The following is an 18,260-nucleotide window of genomic DNA, read 5'->3' as shown; positions in this document are numbered from 1 at the left end:
CTCGACTTCCTCTGGTGTGTGTGTGCTCGCTGGCATGTTGTATATACGATCATTTCCTCACTTGTTTAAATAGTGCAGCTTGTGTTGGCAGTGCTCTCCGTGCACTCCAAATGGTTTGCATCATGCTTAAAGCACCCTCCCCCTCCCCCCGGCCACAAAACTCTGCCTTAGGAAGGCAGCCAGGACTTTTTTCCTTCTCTAAAGAGGAGAGTGATAAATAGGTGACTAGAGAGAAGCAGACACCATGTGTTAACGTACAAAAGGCTTTTAGGAATATGAAGCATTCCCCACTGCCCGCTCTCTATTTTCCTTTCTTTGCTCTAGGAGCCCATTCTAGCCTGAACTTTCCTTTGGCTGTTTGTTTTTAGAATAATGAAATCAGTTCCCTTGTTGATGTGGGGTTTTGGGTCTGCTCTCTGCCACCACCTGGCCAGAAGGGACCTGGGGGGCTGCACTTGGATAACGTGTCTGAACCTGATGGGGGATGGAAGAGGCACAATGGCATTTGTTTTGCACGCCCTGGGAGGCACGGCAGGATAAGAGTGGCTCTCGGCAGTTTCCTGCTCGGAGGCAGAATCGCAGCACCAGAAACGCTGCTCATCTGGGAAGCCGCGGCGTGGCCTCCCCGAGCGGTCGGTGCTACGGGAGGAGAAGTGGAGCTGCAGGGCCTGGTTTCTGTGGAGAGCCTGCGTGTGACGGTGGCAACGTGCCTTCCCGTGTGCCACTTCTTCTTGACGTTTTCCTGAAATGACGGTGAGAAATTTAGGACCTTTGTCACAGAGGGACCAAGAGGTGTGAATTTCTGTTTCACTTCTCTCTCTGCCCGGGCCGCGCTAGCAGCACTGCCTGCAGCAGAGGAGCACGGGCTCCCAGTAAAACTGAAGGCTCTCCCAGTCTGGGCAAGCACCTTAGTCCAGGATGTCACTGTGGAAAAACAGATTTTCAAGGCTGTATTTGAAGGGGCTAAACCAACAAGCACGTGGTTGCCATTGCTGCCCTAAGGCCGCCTGTTTGCCCAGTGTGTGCTGGGGACGGTGCCCGTGCCCCACGCTCTGCGCAGGGACTCTTTCCCCAGCAGCCGCAAAGCAGAGCCCCCAGCAGGCGGGTGAGGCGGCTGGTGCCCCATAACTTGTGGGAGGGGGTCGGTATTCCCTGAACTCTGCCTCTTCTAACCACACACCGGTTTATTCGGAGTGCCATCTACCTGCCCTGCCGGGCACTTGCGCTCACGTGCGTAAAAAGAAGAGATGTGTCTTTCTCCTGTAGCTACGCCTGAGCTTCCGAGCTGAGTTTTCTTGCTCTCCTGGCTCCCTTTGGTCCTGCTGCTTTATGAAAAAATTGCGCAACACCACTGGTGGGGGTTGGTGCCCTTCACAGCGCAGCAGCAGCCACCCAAGCATCCAGGATGATCGGGGACGGTGGTACCGGCCCAGCTCTGCTCAGAAGGCAACGCAGATCCCAGAGAGAAGGAGCCAGGCTGGCCGTCCCCCTTTTCTTTCTTGGGTTTGGGTTTTTTTTTTGCCACCTCTGTGGGTCTTGGTTGGTTTGAAAGTAGCTGACTTTGGAACCGTGATCCCACCGGGCAGGCTGGGGTGGTCGCTGGCGGTTGTGCAGGTCTGAGCCCCGGTTGCGTGCCAGTTGTGTTGTGTTGTGTTGTGTCTTCTGGTCTCTGCCTTACGCGCCAAACACATCACACGGAGGCAGACGGAGGAACCCACCGGTACCAGCGCTACCCTGGACGCGCTGAGCAGAAGCAACAGGTTCTGCGAGGTCTCGTCTCGATCCAGTAGTGACCAGTGTTTCCGTTGACGGTCAGACTGGTGAAACAGCAGGGTGTGTGTATTCGCTTTGCGGAGTTCACCCGAGAGGGTTAAGGGGAGACCAGCGAGACAGAGCAGAGATCTCAAAAGCCTGCCTTCCAAGAAAGGACTGGAAGAGCTGGGGCTTTTTAGTCTAGAGGAAATTCGGGGAAAATGCAGTAAGCTGTTGCAGAGAGGAGGAGAACAAGCCGTCCTCCAGCTCCATGCTGAAAAGCACAGGAAGGAATGGGCATAAATGGCAGCAAAAGAGATTAAGACTAGACTTTAGGAGAGGCTTCGTACCGTTGCGGAGTTAAGCACTTGAAAGCAGCCTCCTTAGCGATTCTGCAGAATCTCTTCAGCCTTGGAGATTTTTAAAAGCGGGCTGAGTGGCGCTCTCGGGTACAACTTGGGTGGAGGTGAACCGCCTTGGAAAAGGAGGCAGAGTGACCTCTTTGAATGCTCCTACCCCATTTTCTGTGATTCGGTGAAGCTGTAGAAAGGGACTGGAAGTGGCAGCTGCATCGTTAACAGTCAAATGACTACCTCGTTCCACAAATCTTCTCCTGCAGTATTAACGAAGTGAATTATTTGACTCTCCAGTGGTGGGGTGTTGTAGAAGGCAATACAGCCCAAGCCGGGGAGGTGTGAGCCCATAGGGAGGACTGTGAGCAAGATACAAAAAGGCGCTTCCCTGCAAAGAAGCCCCCAATCCAACTTCACCGGGGGATCCTTGTGTGCGGTCCCCTGTCCACCATCTGTTCCCTGCCCTCCTTTTAGCGTGCAGAGCCCAGATGAGCCTGACTCCTCAGCAGATGCATCTCTGGGCTGTTTGCAGTGGAAGGGAGCCGTGTCCATGCTGAGCATGGTGGCACAAGGGCGTCTGTATCCCTGAGCGATGGAGCTCTACCGGGCACGTACCACATCCAGCCGCGCTGCAGGAACTTTCCCAATTGCCTGCTCCTTGTTGGTTGCCAATCGACTGAGCTGCGAGCAGGTGAGAAATGGTTTTTGTGTGCAGCAAGAGCTCGTTCTAGTACTGATTTTTCATTGCTCTTTAGCGGGAGTTATTTTTCTGCACCCAGTTTCTCTCGTCTTCTCAGTCTTGGCCCAGTTTTCAGCCCAAGCTCCTGACGGCTCTTTGCCGGAGAGGCAAAGAAAATGTAGCGCTCTATATATGGCACCCTGTGAATGTCTTGTGGGCTGGGAGGAGGGTCCTGGTATGCCAAAGTGGCTCTGGGAAGCTCACTGTGGTACCTTTCCCATCACTTGCATGGCTAGGAAGAGGCGGTTGGCTTTTTACTGCGAGGATGATATCTCGCCTTGCTTGCTGATGCTCCCAGTCCTTACCCTGTGCTTTTGCACCATCATTTTTTAACAAGTCTGTGAAATTTCGGAGGAGAAGAATCTGTTGAAAGGCAAGACTGGGGACTGTTGGGCTTAAAATGGTGTTGGGTTATTGGCTCCACCAAGAGGATGGTTGTTTTGTAAGCCATATAGGACAAACGCTGCTCTTCCCACTCCTTTTTGTTCTCCGCGTCCCATTTAGCAGATGGAGCGCAGTATTCAGCCAGAGTTTCTCAGCAAGTTTTTGAGCATTTGGCCTGGCTCTTATTTTGAGTGAAAATGTTCTGACTCCGTTTGTTGCCATGAAGCTGCGCGTTCAGATTCCTGCTGGAGCCAGTGTGACACTTAGAGCTTCCCATCATCTCTTGCACTGTCATTGAAGCTGTAACCAACAAAAGCTGGCTGTGGGGTGAGCATAACTTGGTGATGTTTTCCTGGGCGTATGTTGGGCAGATATCCATTGCAGCTTGTGTGATGGAACACCATCGAACGTACCAGTCAACAGCAAACTATGCAGCCTGGTGCCTGAGCCTGTCACACTGTGTCTGCAGCGTTTGCAGCCCAAGGAGACGCTGCCAGGACCTCGCTCGCCCAGCGTTGTACCCGAGGCGAGAGCTGGGAACAGCAGCGTGGCAGAGTTAAGGTGCGGAAAGAAGGAAGGTAACAAATGGGGATGCATCAGACAGCGTGCGGCGCTGCTGTGGGGGCCTTGTAATGGAAAACACTTGGGTTGTGTTGAGGTTAAAGCAAGTCCTAGTGATGGTGCATCTGGGCTGGGAACCTGGGAGATGTCCTGGTTTCCTAAGCTCTCGCTGAACCCTCTTGTCTCGGGAGCATCCTGCTCTGCCCCGTGGAGCTGGTGGGAGGGCTGCAGATCGCCCAGCATGGAGCACAGCAGGGAGGTCCTTCTCCTCTCCGCAGGCACATGATTGCCCGTATCCCTGCAAGCTCTGCGTGGGCTCGAGGTGTGCGTCGCCCAAGCCTGTGCCCGCGTCGTGTGCCCTGCCACATGCCCCGGCCAGGGCGATGTGGAGGAGAAAGTGTTAATGTCCCTTCCCACAATAAACCTCTCTGCATGGGGGGTCCTGAAACCTGAGCCTCTCTCTCCTCCCCCAGCCCTGACACACGTTAATAAAAGGTTTTTAAACGCCAATAAAAAGGCAGCAGCCCCAGCTCACCAGGTCCGGGGCCCAGGGTCCTTGGGAAGGCACTTCGCAAATGTGTTTTTTGCATTTTCAGACTTTTGGCTGGTGAATAAGATTGAGGAGAAATACTCCTTCCCCTGATAACAATACAGTGAGACGCAGGATCAGCAGTGTGTGGATTAAAACCAGACGGTGCATGATTAATACATATGCTTATAGGGCTAGTCACTGTGGTTCCCTCCTCTGAAACAGAAAGGCACTTTTTTTTCCCCTCATGTGCGTGCTCATGTGTGGAGTGGACTGTCTCAGATACTCACCACTCGGCTAGTCTCAACCCTGCCTCACCTCACCAGGCAAATGAAAGCCCTAAAATGCGAGGCTCTGAAAAATAACGAGCAGTATTTTACTGCCCCAGACCTACAAACTGGGTGCTGGCTGGCTCCTCCAAGCTCCAGGTTGGCCACTTGGCTTCCCCCACTTGGTGCCGTTCTTGTTTCGCAAGTACTTGCTTCCTGCTGTTTGCCCTACTCACCTGGCAGTGCAGATAGCCTAAAATCCAAGCTTTGTTCTCCTTAGAAAACGCAAATCTCTTTCCTCCGTACTGTCCAGGACAGTCTAAATTTAACCCTCTCTCTAGTTGCCCCAACGTGCTCTAGGTTTGCAGAGCTAGTAGCCTTTGAATTAGCTGTTTAGGAGCCTTTCATAGTAGGCTTGGGCTAAAATTAGTCCTGTCTTGTTATTCACTTCACTTATTTACAGTATTTCAGTCTTCTTAAGACTTGCAGATATCTCTTGGCAGCTTGTAGGCATGCCTGATGCTTCTTGGAAAGGCAGCTTCAGGTTTAAAAGCCCAGGAGGAATAGCTGTGAGAGTGACTGGGCTCTGTCATGCCTCTAAACACCGGGCGTTTTGTCCTTTCTGAGACCTAATGACTCCTGGGATGCCAAGGATGAAATCCACGTTAGAGTGGCCACACTACAGTGATTTTGGGAGGACTTCTTGCAAGGTTTGGGTAGCAAAACCAGGACTGTGAGAGCACAAACTCTTTGTAAGCAGAGAGAAAACCCCAGTGAGCAAATGTAACTGTTTTCTCAGCATCCTTTCCATATTCCCATTCCATAGCCTTTGAGCATCTCCCTCCAGCTGGCAGGCAAATGCGCTCAGCCCATGAGAGCAAGAGCTTCCAGCTTGGAGTTTGGTCCAGAGAGGAAAAGGGAAACTGTGAGCAGAGATCGGAGCCCCAAGTAGGAGAGTCCAAGGAGTCATCATCCTTGAAAAACTCCTTCCATTCCTGCCTGCCTCGGTTTCCAAACAAGCAGGGAAAGATCCCTGCCACAGGCAGCCCTGCTTGGAGCGAGGACTTGGCAGGAGCTGGCAGCCCCGAGGCGACGGAGTTAGAAATGTTTACATTTTCTGACCAGTATCTGAACTCCATCCCAGCCTCGACCTTCCCTTTCATGTGGTGCCTTTGGATAGTAAAAGGCAATTAGTCTAAATTATGGGCCATGCTGGAAGGTGATGTCACTGGGTGATGGAGCAGAGGCTGGATTTTATGCCACCATGAAGGTAGCGCGCGGAATACCACCTGCTGTGAACTCCTCGTCCATCCTTGGCGTTCCCTTGAACCGCAAGTGCCAGGGACTGTGTGGACACCCCGGGAGCCTCTCTCTGCCTTTGCCGGGGGTCACCGGCGCAGTGGGAAGTGTCAAGCCGAGTCCGTGTCCCCAGGTCTGGGTGGCAGAGGAGGGTACGCTGGTGTCTGTTGTGCTGGTTTAAACGTAACTTCACAGAAATGGGTGTAAGTGCTGTCCTGGTGAGTGCTGCTGCATCTCCTAGGGCTGGGCAGGGCATCTTCCAGGGAGGTCTTCTGTTCGTTTATCGCTTGGTTTCTGGTTTTAACCACTCTTTAAGCTAAGAGAGTTTTGAGCGTATTCTTAAAAGTGCGTTTCTCCAGCCGAAGGTAAAGGGAACTCATGGCAAACAAGCACTAACGCTGCACGAGGACACTGAATACAGCTCTGGAGAAATCCGCAATGTGGAATAATAGTTCAGGCTCTTAAAAGCTGGGGGGGGGGTTGAAAAAGAAAAAAAAAAAAAACTGTAATAAATCTAGCGAGTGGAATCTGAGGGAAATGATCCCATCTGGAAAACTCCAGCGCTGGTGCTGCTGAAGGCTTAAGGAGCGATGCAGATCGCAAAAAGAAAACCCTGCAGTCTGAGGATGACAGGCTTCTTAATTGATGTCCATTGCAACTGGTACTCTGCCAGTTTATGTTGGCCACCTTCCAGCGTGCTGTAATTTTGGGGGCCAGGTGTGAAGCGTTTCTGTTCCGTCTTGTTCCCAAGCACCTACAGAAGCCTCACACATCTCACTGGAGGCTGCAGCCCTGTAGGAAACAGCTGTACAGGTATAGGTGAAAGGAAATGTCACAGCTGGGCTTGGAGTACTCCCCCGTGCCTTGCCTAGGGCTCTGTTTGCGGGGGCCGCTGTGTGTCCCCCCCCCGGCGCCGGGTTTGGGGAGGCGGGCAGTGTCCCAGGCACACCTGCCTGTCTGTCAGCAAGGTGCTTTGAACAGCAGGGAGCTCCTGGGAAGAACGTACAGGTCAGAAACCCCCTCTTCAAAGAGAAGCCCACGGTGGGGCGCGTCAGTCCTGGAAGCGGGGAACCCAGCCCGGGAGAGCCCCGGGTGTGCTGGGAAGCTGGGGGAGCTGTGGCCATCTCCTCTGGTCTCTTCTCCCTCGGGAAACCACAGGAATTTTCAAGGGAACAAGAGTAGGTCTTGTAGAAAGCACTCAGCCTTGATTTCGAAAGGCTGAGAACCCGTCGGGATCTTTAGCCAATTGTTGCAGGAGCCAATTTCAAACGTGCGTTATTTCCGGTCGAAACTTATTTCCTTTCAACTTGCACTGATTGAATTTTGCTGTCGGTTGGGGAGCCCTCCGTTGCCGCTCTGACCCCCGGATATAAATATGTCCCAAGTCCCCCCGTCCCCATCCTCTTTCGATAAGCCGAATAGATGGAGCGAGAGACGTGTGACGGTCCCCCTGGGCATGGTTTGGATCCCCTGAGCTCTTCTCACGGCGCTTCTGAGGTGTCCAGGCTCGGTGTGTTGCTCCGTGAGCTTCACCAGCTTGTAAGGAGGCGACCGCTGTGCCTTGCTGTTCTCCTCCATTCCCACCGGACCCTCCCAGCGTCCTGCAGCCTTCGCTCCTGGAGGCGTAACTTCGCAGGTAGCTGTATTAAACAGCGTGTTGTTTGCTCGGGAGTAGGTGACAGCAATTTTGAGGTTTTTGGCTGTTGGTGAATTGCTCGCTTCAAAGCTCGGGAGGGTAGGAGAGGGTGTCTAATCTGCGGACTTTATCAGCAAAGGTTTTCTTTGTCCAGGTCACTGAACCTATTGTTAAACAGCATAAGCCCAAGCAAGCTTCCCTGCGGCCCCGCCAGGACTGCCCTCCTGTTTACGCTGACATTTTAAGACCTCTGTTGACCAGATTTTAATCCAGTCCGTATCCTGTGCACTGCAGTCTCTGGGGCATACAGGCTTTTCGCGTCCTCTCGTCCCAGCCCTGCGGAGCGCTCGGGCTGAGGACAACTGCCTGCCTGGTGACAACACAGCCGTGGCATCGAGCTGCGGAAACAGCGCTGAAGGCAGCGGGAATTCAAAGCTCTGCAGCTTCTTTGCCACAGCCGAGTGTTAACAGATCCCGTAACCCTGGCCGGGCAGGCAGGATGGCCAGGAGGAGCGGATCGAGCGGTCCCTGCAGCCAGCACCCCTCTGCAGAGCTGGGGTCCTGCTGCTTTACCTCCGTCCCGAAGCTGCGAGCTGATGTGTGAGAACTGCAGCCTCACTACGAGGTGAGGAACCACCTGCCAACGTGTTAAGATCCAGTTACACATGTTCTCTTAACGCGCCTGTTAGCGAGCGTGAGAGCGGCTTTGTGGTCTGGACAGGGCTTGCAGGGAAGTACGAGGTGCTGCCTTCCAGGCAGCCCCATCTCTTGTAGGGGGAAGCGGGAAGGGAAGAACCAGCAGTTGGTGGAAACAACCTTTCCTACCCCTGAGATGCCTCTTTCCTGGCACCTGGAGGGAGTGAGCGACACCCCGGTGCATGGGGAAGCCGTGGGGAATTTGCTCAAGCGGCTCGTGACGTTTCCATCCCTTCCTCCCCTTCCTTCCCCCAGCCTTGGATCCACCTCTCGCCTCTCCTCCAGGTCTTGGACAGGGCGCTTTGGCCACTGCCTCGGCTCCAAGTGAATCAGGCAGCCTGGGTGTGAGCCGTGCACATGTACCAGCACGTGTGCGGTTCCTCAGCCAGCGCTGCACAGTTTGGCTCTGGTGTCAGCAAAAGGCTCTTTTTAAGTGTTTTCTGGAAGTGCGATGTGATCATCCGCTCGAGGCAGAGACCGACAGGATAAATCAGCCCTGTCCCATGCCTGGTTTCAGGCGGCGTTGGGTCTTTTCATGCAGATCAGATGACGCTCGTGATCGAACATCTTCACTTCTGTCGTCGTCAGGCCAGGTTTATGTAATGAGACGGAAAACTTCTTTGTGTTCAGTCCTTTTGTCCTAAAAGCTGCTTCCAGAGGTTCGGCACAGACTCTTGGGAAACGGGAAATGTCCTATTCAACAAAACTCGCTGACCGCGTGTTCCCGGAGTCGGCATCAGTGGAGTGACCTCGGAAAGGGGAGTCGAACCATGAAGTCTCCTGTGCAGCACCTCCTCGGCGTTTGCTGCACGCACCCGTCGTTTCCCTTGGGGCGTTTCAGCAGGTAGTGGCATCGCTTCTGCCACACCAGCACCCTAACGGCACAAAACCTGCCACTGGCGGGACATCGGGCCCCGAGAGCGCGTGGCTCTGGCTATAAAAGAGGTATTCACCATGCCTAGTGTACTCAGAATGACATATTAGAGTCCAGACCTCGTGGAATTTGCTGATTAGTCTGTAAGTATATTGAAAGGCCTCATTAAAACACCATTAACGCTGGATCCTCTCCCAATGAGCCATCTCTTATTGCTACCCAGAGAAACCTTGAGGAAATGGAAAGGCTGCTCTGGCTGGCTGAGCCGGTCCCTGGGCATGAAGTGCGGCCTCACCTCGGGCAATCTTTGTGGTGCTCAAGACTTAATGTGGCGCTTCTGATCGTGCAGGAGGGCCCTGGGACTCAGGGTTGCCTCTTTGCCTCGTGCTTTTCCTGCTGGATCCACCGCTCGGACTCTGCGCTCCGGTACTAAACTCAGTCCTGGGTCTCACTCTGCATCTCTGACCCTGCCATAGCTTCGGGGGTGACCCTGGTTCATGGCACTACTTGTGTTTTGTCTTTGACCAAGCGAAATGCTTAAAACATCCCTGCTGAAGACAACGGCGGCTGTGGTATCCACCAAAGCGGCTATTGGAAGGACCTCAGGAAACCCGAAAAAAGACCCAATTAATAATTCCTCATTGTTATCCTGAATAAGAAAGATCCACATCCTGGGAAGCTTGCCAGAGAAGTGGACTGGGTGGAATGCAGGGAGTGGTCAGCCCAAATAACAGATGGGGATCTACTCTGTCTCTACGGGAGACGGAAGGTGACCTCTGTCATTGAGCTTGGAGTCTGCTCCCCACGTTTCTGCTCCCAGCCGGACCTCGTGTTGTTTTTGTGGATGCCGAATCCATCTGCCGGCGCTAGGCTGAATCTGGGCGAGGACAGAGAGCCCAGCTCCTGTGGCCAGCTGGACGTGTAGCCCTCGGTGTCCTCATGCTGTCACATCCCAAACCAGAAAGAGAAGACACCACCATGGTCTTATGTATTGTTTTCTTTTCTGGCCGTCATTGAAGTCAAAGCGCTTCCCAGGCATTAATGAACGTATCTCCACAACACGTTATGGCAGAAGGAAAAGCAATTTCCTCGTTAGAGATTGGCAACAGAGGTACGCAAGGCTGAGGGACTGACCCGGGTCCCACAGGAAGCCTTAACTTCAGGATGAGAACAAACCCCTGATACCCAGGATTTCAGGCCCGTGCCTCAGCCCCAGGCCACCCGCGTCCCTTAGGAAAACGAGGAGGGATTAAGTGAAGGTTCACTGGGAAGCGTTAAAAATTCTTCTTAAACGTAAGCCGTGTGTGAGCAACGTTACTGCCGCTGGTCTGTCTGTGTGGGACACTAAAAATGCTGGATATTTAATCCAGATAATTTAATCAAACTTTTCCCCATAACATATTTGCATGCATTTACTTAAATATATGGTAAACCCCATCATTTATTTAAATTAACAACATTTGCCATAACCTTTTGCATACCGGCATTTCACATGAAGCATTTTCTCCACCATGTAGCAAATATTTGTGTAGACGTTTATATATTTTAGAGGGAGACGATAATAGTGTATATTACTAGTTATTTTCTTTATTTAAAAAAAAGCCAACTTTCCCCAAACTTCGCTGTACTTGGGACAGGTAGATGCATGTATAAAAATAAATTCTTAGTATGAAGACAAAGGTGTTTTCTGAGGTCTGAGAAGTTATTGCCTGCCTGCTCTGCTTGGTTTGTGGACAAGAGAGCAGATTTACATTTTAATTCTGTATTTACCTTAAGCATAAATGATGTAACGTTTCTTATAGCATCCATTTTTATTGAGGAAAGAGATTTACGTCTGTAGACAGAAGAAGATGGTGTTTGCTTCGTCCTTCTGTGTCCGGTCACCTGATGTCCGGGCCACGCGTGATCTTTCCCGTGGAGAAGTGGCCATGGAGCAGGGCTTCCAGAGCGTGTCTGCTGATGTGTGTTTTTGGAACCTACCAGCTGCCGGTGACATATGACATTCCTGGTGCTGAAGTTGCTTTTGAAGACCCTGATTACGCTCTTAAGTCATCCAGATGCTTCTTGAACTCGTACCCATTGCCAGCTTGTATTGTTAGCTCCCTCTAGTACTAGTATCTTTTTTTACTTCGGCTTCTGTCCTAGCGAACAAAGATTTGATCAACATTGACCTGAGCTTTGCAGAAACCTGCTGGATGAAATGCTCTGATCAGTCCGGTCCATGGGAGCTGAATTTGCTCAGCGCTTGCCTGTTCTCACAACTGCAGCGTCAACCTGCTTTTGGACACGAGCATCCTCACCGACTTCCCTGTGGCTTGAGAGTTGCTCGCTAGTGACTGCCCTGGCGTGGGAAAGGAGACATCTTCGGTATTGGCATGGACACCTCAGGTTTTGGAAGTCCGTAGTACCCGCTAGACATACCAGAGGCTTAATCACATGGGAAATACTGGGGTTATACAGATAGAATCATAGAATCATAGAATTGTTGAGGTTGGAAGGGACCTTTAAGATCATCAAGTCCAACCTTTAACCCACCCTGACAAAAGCCACTTCTAAACCATGTCCCTGAGTGCCCCATCTACCCTTTTTTTAAACACCTCCAGGGATGGTGAATCTACCACCTCCCTGGGCAGCCTATTCCAATGTTTAATAACCCTTTCAGTGAAAAAATGTCTCCTAATATCTAATCTAAACCTCCCCTGACGTAACTTGAACCCGTTTCCCCTCGTCCTATCACTTGTCACCAGGGAGAAGAGGTCAGCCCCCATCTCTCTACAACCTCCTTTCAGGTAGTTGTAGAGGGTGATAAGGTCTCCCCTCAGCCTCCTCTTCTCCAGGCTAAACAACCCCAGCTCCCTCAGTCGTTCCTCATAAGGTTTGTCCTCCAGGCCCCTCACCAGCTTTGTAGCCCTTCTCTGGACACGCTCCAACACCTCAATGTCCCTCTTGTAGCAAGGGGCCCAAAACTGAATGCAGTACTCGAGGTGGGGCCTCACCAGTGCCGAGTACAGGGGGATGATCACTTCCCTAGTCCGGCTCACCACACTATTCCTGATACAGGCTAGGATGCTGTTGGCCTTCTTGGCCACCTGGGCACACTGCTGGCTCATATTCAGCCGGCTGTCAACCAACACTCCCAAGTCCTTTTCTGTCGAGCTGCTTTCAAGCCATTCTGCCCCAATCCTGTAGCGCTGCATGGGGTAAAATCCTCGTAGGCTGGAGAGCTGGAAGGGAGTTGTGTGGATGGATCTGGCTAGGTGGGAACGGGAGCGAATACCTGTACGGATGCGCTGGATGATTATATCCTTGCAAGTGTGTAGACGGAGCAGCTGCTAAACAGAAAAGCGGGCGAGGAGGTGGAAATGCTGGCTGGGGACAGCAAGGGGCTCGCAGTTTCAAAGGTCCCAGCGAGTCACGGTGTGCTGCTGACCTCTGCAACAGGGAACCATCTCCCGTGCAGTAACTGGCCATCGCTGGAGGACAGTTGGAGCCTGATTTCTGGGCCATTACCTGCATAATTCTGGCAGTGCGAGTTTTGGGTAGCTCTTGGGTGGTTTAGAGACTGAACGAACGCCAGGGGCAGCATTTCTGAAGGTTGCCTGAGTGATCCGGATGAGATGACAGAAATGTGTAGATGTGGCTCTTAGGGACATGGTTTAGTGGTGGACTTGGCAGTGTTAGGTTTACAGTTGGACTCGATGATCTTAAGGGTCTTTTCCAACCTAAATGAGTCTATGGTTCTACGTGAGCAGCCACTGCTCTCCGCGTTCCCTGCCCACGCCGTGCTCTGGGGGCGTGTTGGCCTCTTGTGGCACGAGTGGGGTTGGTTTGCTGTCAGGAATAGGCAGGAGGACTTCAGGATCCATTCGTACTTGTTCTTGATGTCCTCTGCCTTCTTGTTCCCAACAGATAGGTGAGGGTTGTTCAACGGGCAGGGTGGCACCTTTAGGTTGCTTAAAGCTTGGCCGATGCCTGTATCCTGTGGGAATTGGAGCACACCTTCCTCCCCTGGGAGGATCTGAGCATCTTTAGTGCTTAACCTGTGGAGATGGCAGGGCCCTCATCGTGGCCGCTCTTTGCTCCACAGCATCTCTGGCCATCCTCCCCTTCTCCGGGTAAAAAGCACTACTTTGGAGAATTGTTTATTTAAATGAGTTAATTTATGTTTTATGTGTTTTTTTTTTTTTTTTTGTCTAAAATGAAACATCTTGGCATGGTGAGATGTGAGGACAGGCGAGAATTTGATGGAACTTCTGAGAGACTTAGCGTGTGTGTGTGTGTGTTAACGGGGTATAATTTCTGGCCTGCCATGTCTCTCCTCACACAGACTGCGGCGCATGGGCTGTTCCTTGTCGTGATGAAATCCTCGAAGCCTGGTTTAGATGGCGTGGGGACAGCCTGGTGATGAAGAGGAAGCCCGGTAGACCGTTACCCACCAGAGATGCGCTGCGTGTTCCCATGCCGTCTTGGGCCGTGCCGCTCCTTCCTGCAGGCACCTCGCTCCTCCCGTAGCTCGTGGGTCTCCTGTTCCCTTGGGCAGGGTTCCCACTTTTCAGCTCTTCCCAGATTTCACCTCGGTTTCCCCCTTTTTAATAGGAATGCTTGGCCTCTTGCACTCAGGCTCGGGGAGGAGCAGCTTGTTTTCTGCGGCTGGCCGGGTGCCAGATGTCATCACTTCAGGCAGTGCCACGCTGCACATCTTCAGCAGTTTGAAATGGAGAGACAGAGGGAGACAGATAAGATCAGCAGCTTTAGGTGATGGCATTGTTTCAAATAAACCATGCATGACCCAAAGCTTCCACTTCAAATGGGGAATGAAATTGCTTCATCCTTTGACAGCTTGCTCCATGAAAGAAATTTATCTTCACTTAATTGCTTTAGATCCCAAGAGGCTGTGTACAGTAATTTCTAGGAGATAATTATATCAAATTAAAAAAATATGTGACTATCCGACTGCTGAGCGTGAACGCAGTGGCCAGAGAGCAGGAAGGAAAGAGGCACCGCATCTGACTCGCGCCCACAGGTTATCGCTGCCTCTCCCTCTCCGGGTCTGCGGGCATGGATGGATGGCACTTGGAGACCGACGGGAGAGTCTGTCTGCCAGGCACTGGGCGCCGACGCGCTGAGCAGGGTGCTTGGAGCCGGGAATCTGCTCTGCCGGAGCTTCTTCGGGATCCTGCCTTCGTTTCTGTTCTCTGCGGCGCGGCAGGGGTTTCCATCGCCCGTGCCTTGTCACCTGGGGACGGGCAGAGCTTGGCAGTGCCTTTGTCCGGTTAGCTCTCCTGTGCGGTTGTACGGTAGAGCTGAGGAACAAGAAAGCTTGTTGATTTAAAAACATGTATATTTAGAAGCAGAGTGTAAACTTCCTGCCCAGGCTGGGATTGGATTCTTGACTGTGTTTGAGTTTCCAGTTTTCATTTCCTTTGCCCTCATACTTAACATTGTGTATCTCCCAGAGTGTGCCCCAGACTAATCTCTCCTTAACCCTCCCTCGCCCCACATTTTTCTCTCATTATTTGCACATCAGTTCCAGTTCTTCCAGGAAGCGGCGTATCTCCTGATTGTCACGCTGTGCCATGGCGGAGCCTGGGCTCCTGCAGGTCTCCTCTGTCCCTCTGGAGGTCACCTCAGATCCCAGCCAGCGGCAGACCCGAGCTGGGGACTGCAGCAGGGACAGAGCTGCTGGCAGTTGCCATCCCTTGGAAGAAGATGGACTCTTTTGGCAGGGGTCGAAGTCCTGAAGGGACGTCCCTCTTTGTAGCTCGTGGGAAACAATCACTGACCAGTTCCAGGAGGGTTACATTGCTCCATCATCTAAATCTTCTTCTCTCTCTCCTTTAAATCAGGCTGCGTGCCCTCCTTGACCGCTTCATGTGACGGCTCCTGCCCTGCCATTGCCTTTACAGGCCATCTCCTGGGGACAAAGATAATTTTGTTCCCCCCCCTACCCCCGCCCCAGGGCTGTGACGATTTTTGTGTGTGATCCTCCTTGGGCTTTGAAATGGTTGTCAACAATCCTGGGCCAGATCTGAGCTCCTCCCCACCCCTGTGATGTGCAGGCTGGTTTTTGAAGTGCGACGCTGCTTCAGCTGTTCCCAGGAAGTCTGGAGGGGAACTGTGTTTGTGCTAACCAGGTAAAGTCCCTCTGCGTTTCTGGAGGGGATCTACTCAATGGGCTCTTTGATGTCATCTCAGTTTTTGGACTTACATCAAGTAAGTCTGAAAAAGAAAAGAAATGTTTTGGCTTAGCATAGAACGTTTGCACCTGAGCAAGATGACCTGTGGCTGTCCTGGTGTCTAAGGAAGAAATCCACGGCCACCGGTAGAGCTGTGACCTGGAACAGGGAGTTGGAGGTTTCTGGTCCCAAAAGCTGCCCGCCCAGACAAACTAGCTGCCAAGGTTGTCTCAAGTGGTGAGGTGGGAGAGTTGTCACGTGTGAAATGTCTCCTCAAGGCAGTCCTCAAACGTAGCACTGTCACCACGTGCTGTTCAGGATGCTGCTGGTGGTTAATCTCCTACCACCTCGAGTGCGGACAAAAAAACCCAGCTCTCAGATGTTCCCTGGTGTATTGTGTACTTCGGTTCACGTGTGCCGAGCTGAACAGCATCTCCCACCTCCCTGTGCCTCTAGAGCCTGAGAAATCTTACACGGTTGGGATGACTGTCCCCAGATGTCCCCGTATTTCATGCGTTGTCTCCAGTTCAGACCTGATGATGCTGCCACAGGGCTTGCATTGAATCATCTGCTGGCCTGGCTGCCCAAGCCCAGCGCACTCCAACAGGTCACGCATCCTGATCTTCAACTATAGCTTGTTGTTGTCTTCTTTTCTTTTTTTTTTTTTTGTATGAGATGTCCGGACAAAGCTTGGCACATCGCAGTGGTTAGCGGTGTCCGCCGTTGTCCTCGGTGACCTCTGCAGCACAGATAGCCTTTGCCTTTTTGTGTCCTTCTGGGAATGATCCTGGGCTGGGCTGAGGTTTTGGTCCCTTAATCCCAGGCTCGGGGAGGGGAGGGGAGGTTTATGGCAGCTTGGAGCAGGGAGACTCCTTTCCTCCAGCCCTGTGTGGTTGTTGTGTGGGGACATGAGCGCGTAGCTCTGTGACTGCCCTGATGTGCCAGTCCGGTAATAGTTAGCAACTAATTAACTGGAAAGGGATGTTCTGCTGAGGACAGTGAGAAGTGGGATGTGGTCGGAGGCGAGGGACCAGCCGGGCATGGCACTGTGCCATTCATCCCCTGGGGATTCACCAAGCCCGGGCCGTTCATCCCCTGGGGTTGAGACACGGCACCTTCTGCCACTGTGGGCTTTTTCGTGTTTTCCCATAAAAGTTATCTCAGCAGGAGTCACTCTGTCGGCGTCTCCTCGTCCTTTTCTTTTTCCTTTCTCTGTTTTCTTGATGTACTTCACTTGCTCCTTTTTGTTGCCGTTAGTGAAGAGCATATCGCCTAAAACCATTTGAAACACATTTTCTGCTCTTAATAGTTTCAGAGACCGGCTGCCCTGCCAGCCAAAGCCGGGAGCCTTGGGGGACAGGCGAGGGGGCTGCAAGGGGGTGGGCACGCTGTCGCAGAGCTGGCAGAAGAGCGTTGAAGAAACGGAGAGCACGAGGAGCTCTCATCTGGCTCGAAGCTGCTGCTCACAGCGCAGTCGGCATTTTGTTTCAGAGGCCACAAGTGAATGAGTTAATGATGATCCCAGATGGCTTCAGAGTTTGCCTCTTGCCACCCCTTCCTGTTCCCCCAGGATCTCAGATGGTGGCGGGAGATGAAGTAAAATTCTAGAGTTTATTGTAAAGTTCATCTCTCTCCCTAAATCATGCTGGAACTTGTGTGTGCTGTGTTGGCAGCTTCAAGGGGATGCTACCTGGTAATTAATTAGTTGTCAAGAGACAGCCCAGAGGTTCCAAGTCTTTATATTCTTGCTAATAGAAATTGCTCTGATTACATTTTCCCCCCTTCGCTGGAGGGCTGAAGAGCGCGGAGCAGGAGCTATGGTCCACGGGCAGCTGGAGCGCGCCTGCCTGTCCTTTGTCGGGACTCCTCTGAGCGTGCTACCACACGCTTCCCCGAGCACGAACCCCGAGGGAGCCCAGGTCCGAGCCCTCTCTTTGCCAGCCAGATCTGCTCGTTTTTTTCACCCCGCTCTTCCCCTGCCTTTGCAGGTGAGAGCTGCCACGGCTTCCCTTCATCTCCTCCTCATCTTCCTTCCCATTGAACCTTCCCCCGCAGCCCCCTCCCCAGCCCGGACTGAGATGCTTCGCATGTTTTCTTCCCAGAGCCCATTTTCTAGGCCGAGCTTAGAGAAATATTCAGTGTCTGCGGAGATTCCTAGTGTTTCTCTCCACCTCACTTCTCTTCCTCCTTATCTCTGGGCTGCTGCCGTCAGTCGTGAGCAGATTTAGGTTTCTTCTTGCAGAGAGAGGAGCGTGGCCAGGAGCTACGCGAGAGGTGCCTGGATTTTGGGGTCCTGTCTCAGCCAAGCAGGGCACAATACACACAACGCTGCTCTGGAGCTGGGTTATCCAGTGGTTTGTTAAAGGACCCTTTAGGGTTTTGTGCACTATTATATGTTTTTCTCATCTTTTTGCAGAGATTCTCTGCTAACAACTGACAGTTCCCTCTCTGCCCTTCTCTGGCCAGCGTCTGCGTGTCCCCCAGCAGCCTGGTTGTGTCTGACATCTTGCGCTGCTTTGTGCCAGTTCAAAGTTAGCGTCTTTGGAGCTGAACCCCATCATCCATCCGAACTCTCCGCCTTGTTGTGCTTCTCTGGTCAGCGCCACCACCCCGGGGGGGGGAAGCCATGTATGACATCCCAGCTGTCTGGGAGATGGGGCCTACAGGGAAGGTGGGGAGGGACTCTTTATGAGGGAGTGGAGCAATAGGATGAGGGGTAACGGTTTTAAACTGAAAGAGGGGAGATTTAGATGAGATATTAGGGAGAGATTCTTTGCTGTGAGGGTGCTGAGCCCCTGGCCCAGGTTGCCCAGAGAAGCTGTGGCTGCCCCATCCCTGGAGGGGTTCAAGGCCAGGTTGGACGGGGCTTGGAGCAACCTGGGCTGGTGGGAAGTGTCCCTGCCCAGGGCAGGGGGTGGCACTGGGTGGTCTTTAAGGTCCCTTCCAACCCAAACCATTCTGTGATTGTATGTCACTCTCCTCCTCCCTCTGG

General features: G+C 52.5%; 1 protein-coding gene across 3 annotated transcripts in view; it reads left to right on the top strand.

Annotated features, from left to right (window-relative positions):
* Positions 1–18,260, top strand: part of SMG6 (SMG6 nonsense mediated mRNA decay factor) — a 117,561-nt gene that overhangs the window by 65,863 nt on the left and 33,438 nt on the right. The window contains exon 14 of one of the 3 annotated variants that reach the window (XM_074593604.1): positions 435–10,796. The exons of the other annotated variants lie outside the window; for them this stretch is intronic. Coding sequence (XP_074449705.1) covers positions 435–746 — 312 coding nt within the window. The 3' untranslated portion in view covers positions 747–10,796. Of the gene's footprint in view, positions 1–434; positions 10,797–18,260 lie in introns of those variants that run through there. 3 annotated transcript variants of the gene reach the window in all.

This window comes from Larus michahellis, chromosome 7 (assembly GCF_964199755.1).
Source record: "Larus michahellis chromosome 7, bLarMic1.1, whole genome shotgun sequence".
Taxonomy (NCBI): domain Eukaryota; kingdom Metazoa; phylum Chordata; class Aves; order Charadriiformes; family Laridae; genus Larus; species Larus michahellis.
This window is presented reverse-complemented; position numbering and strand designations above follow the sequence as displayed.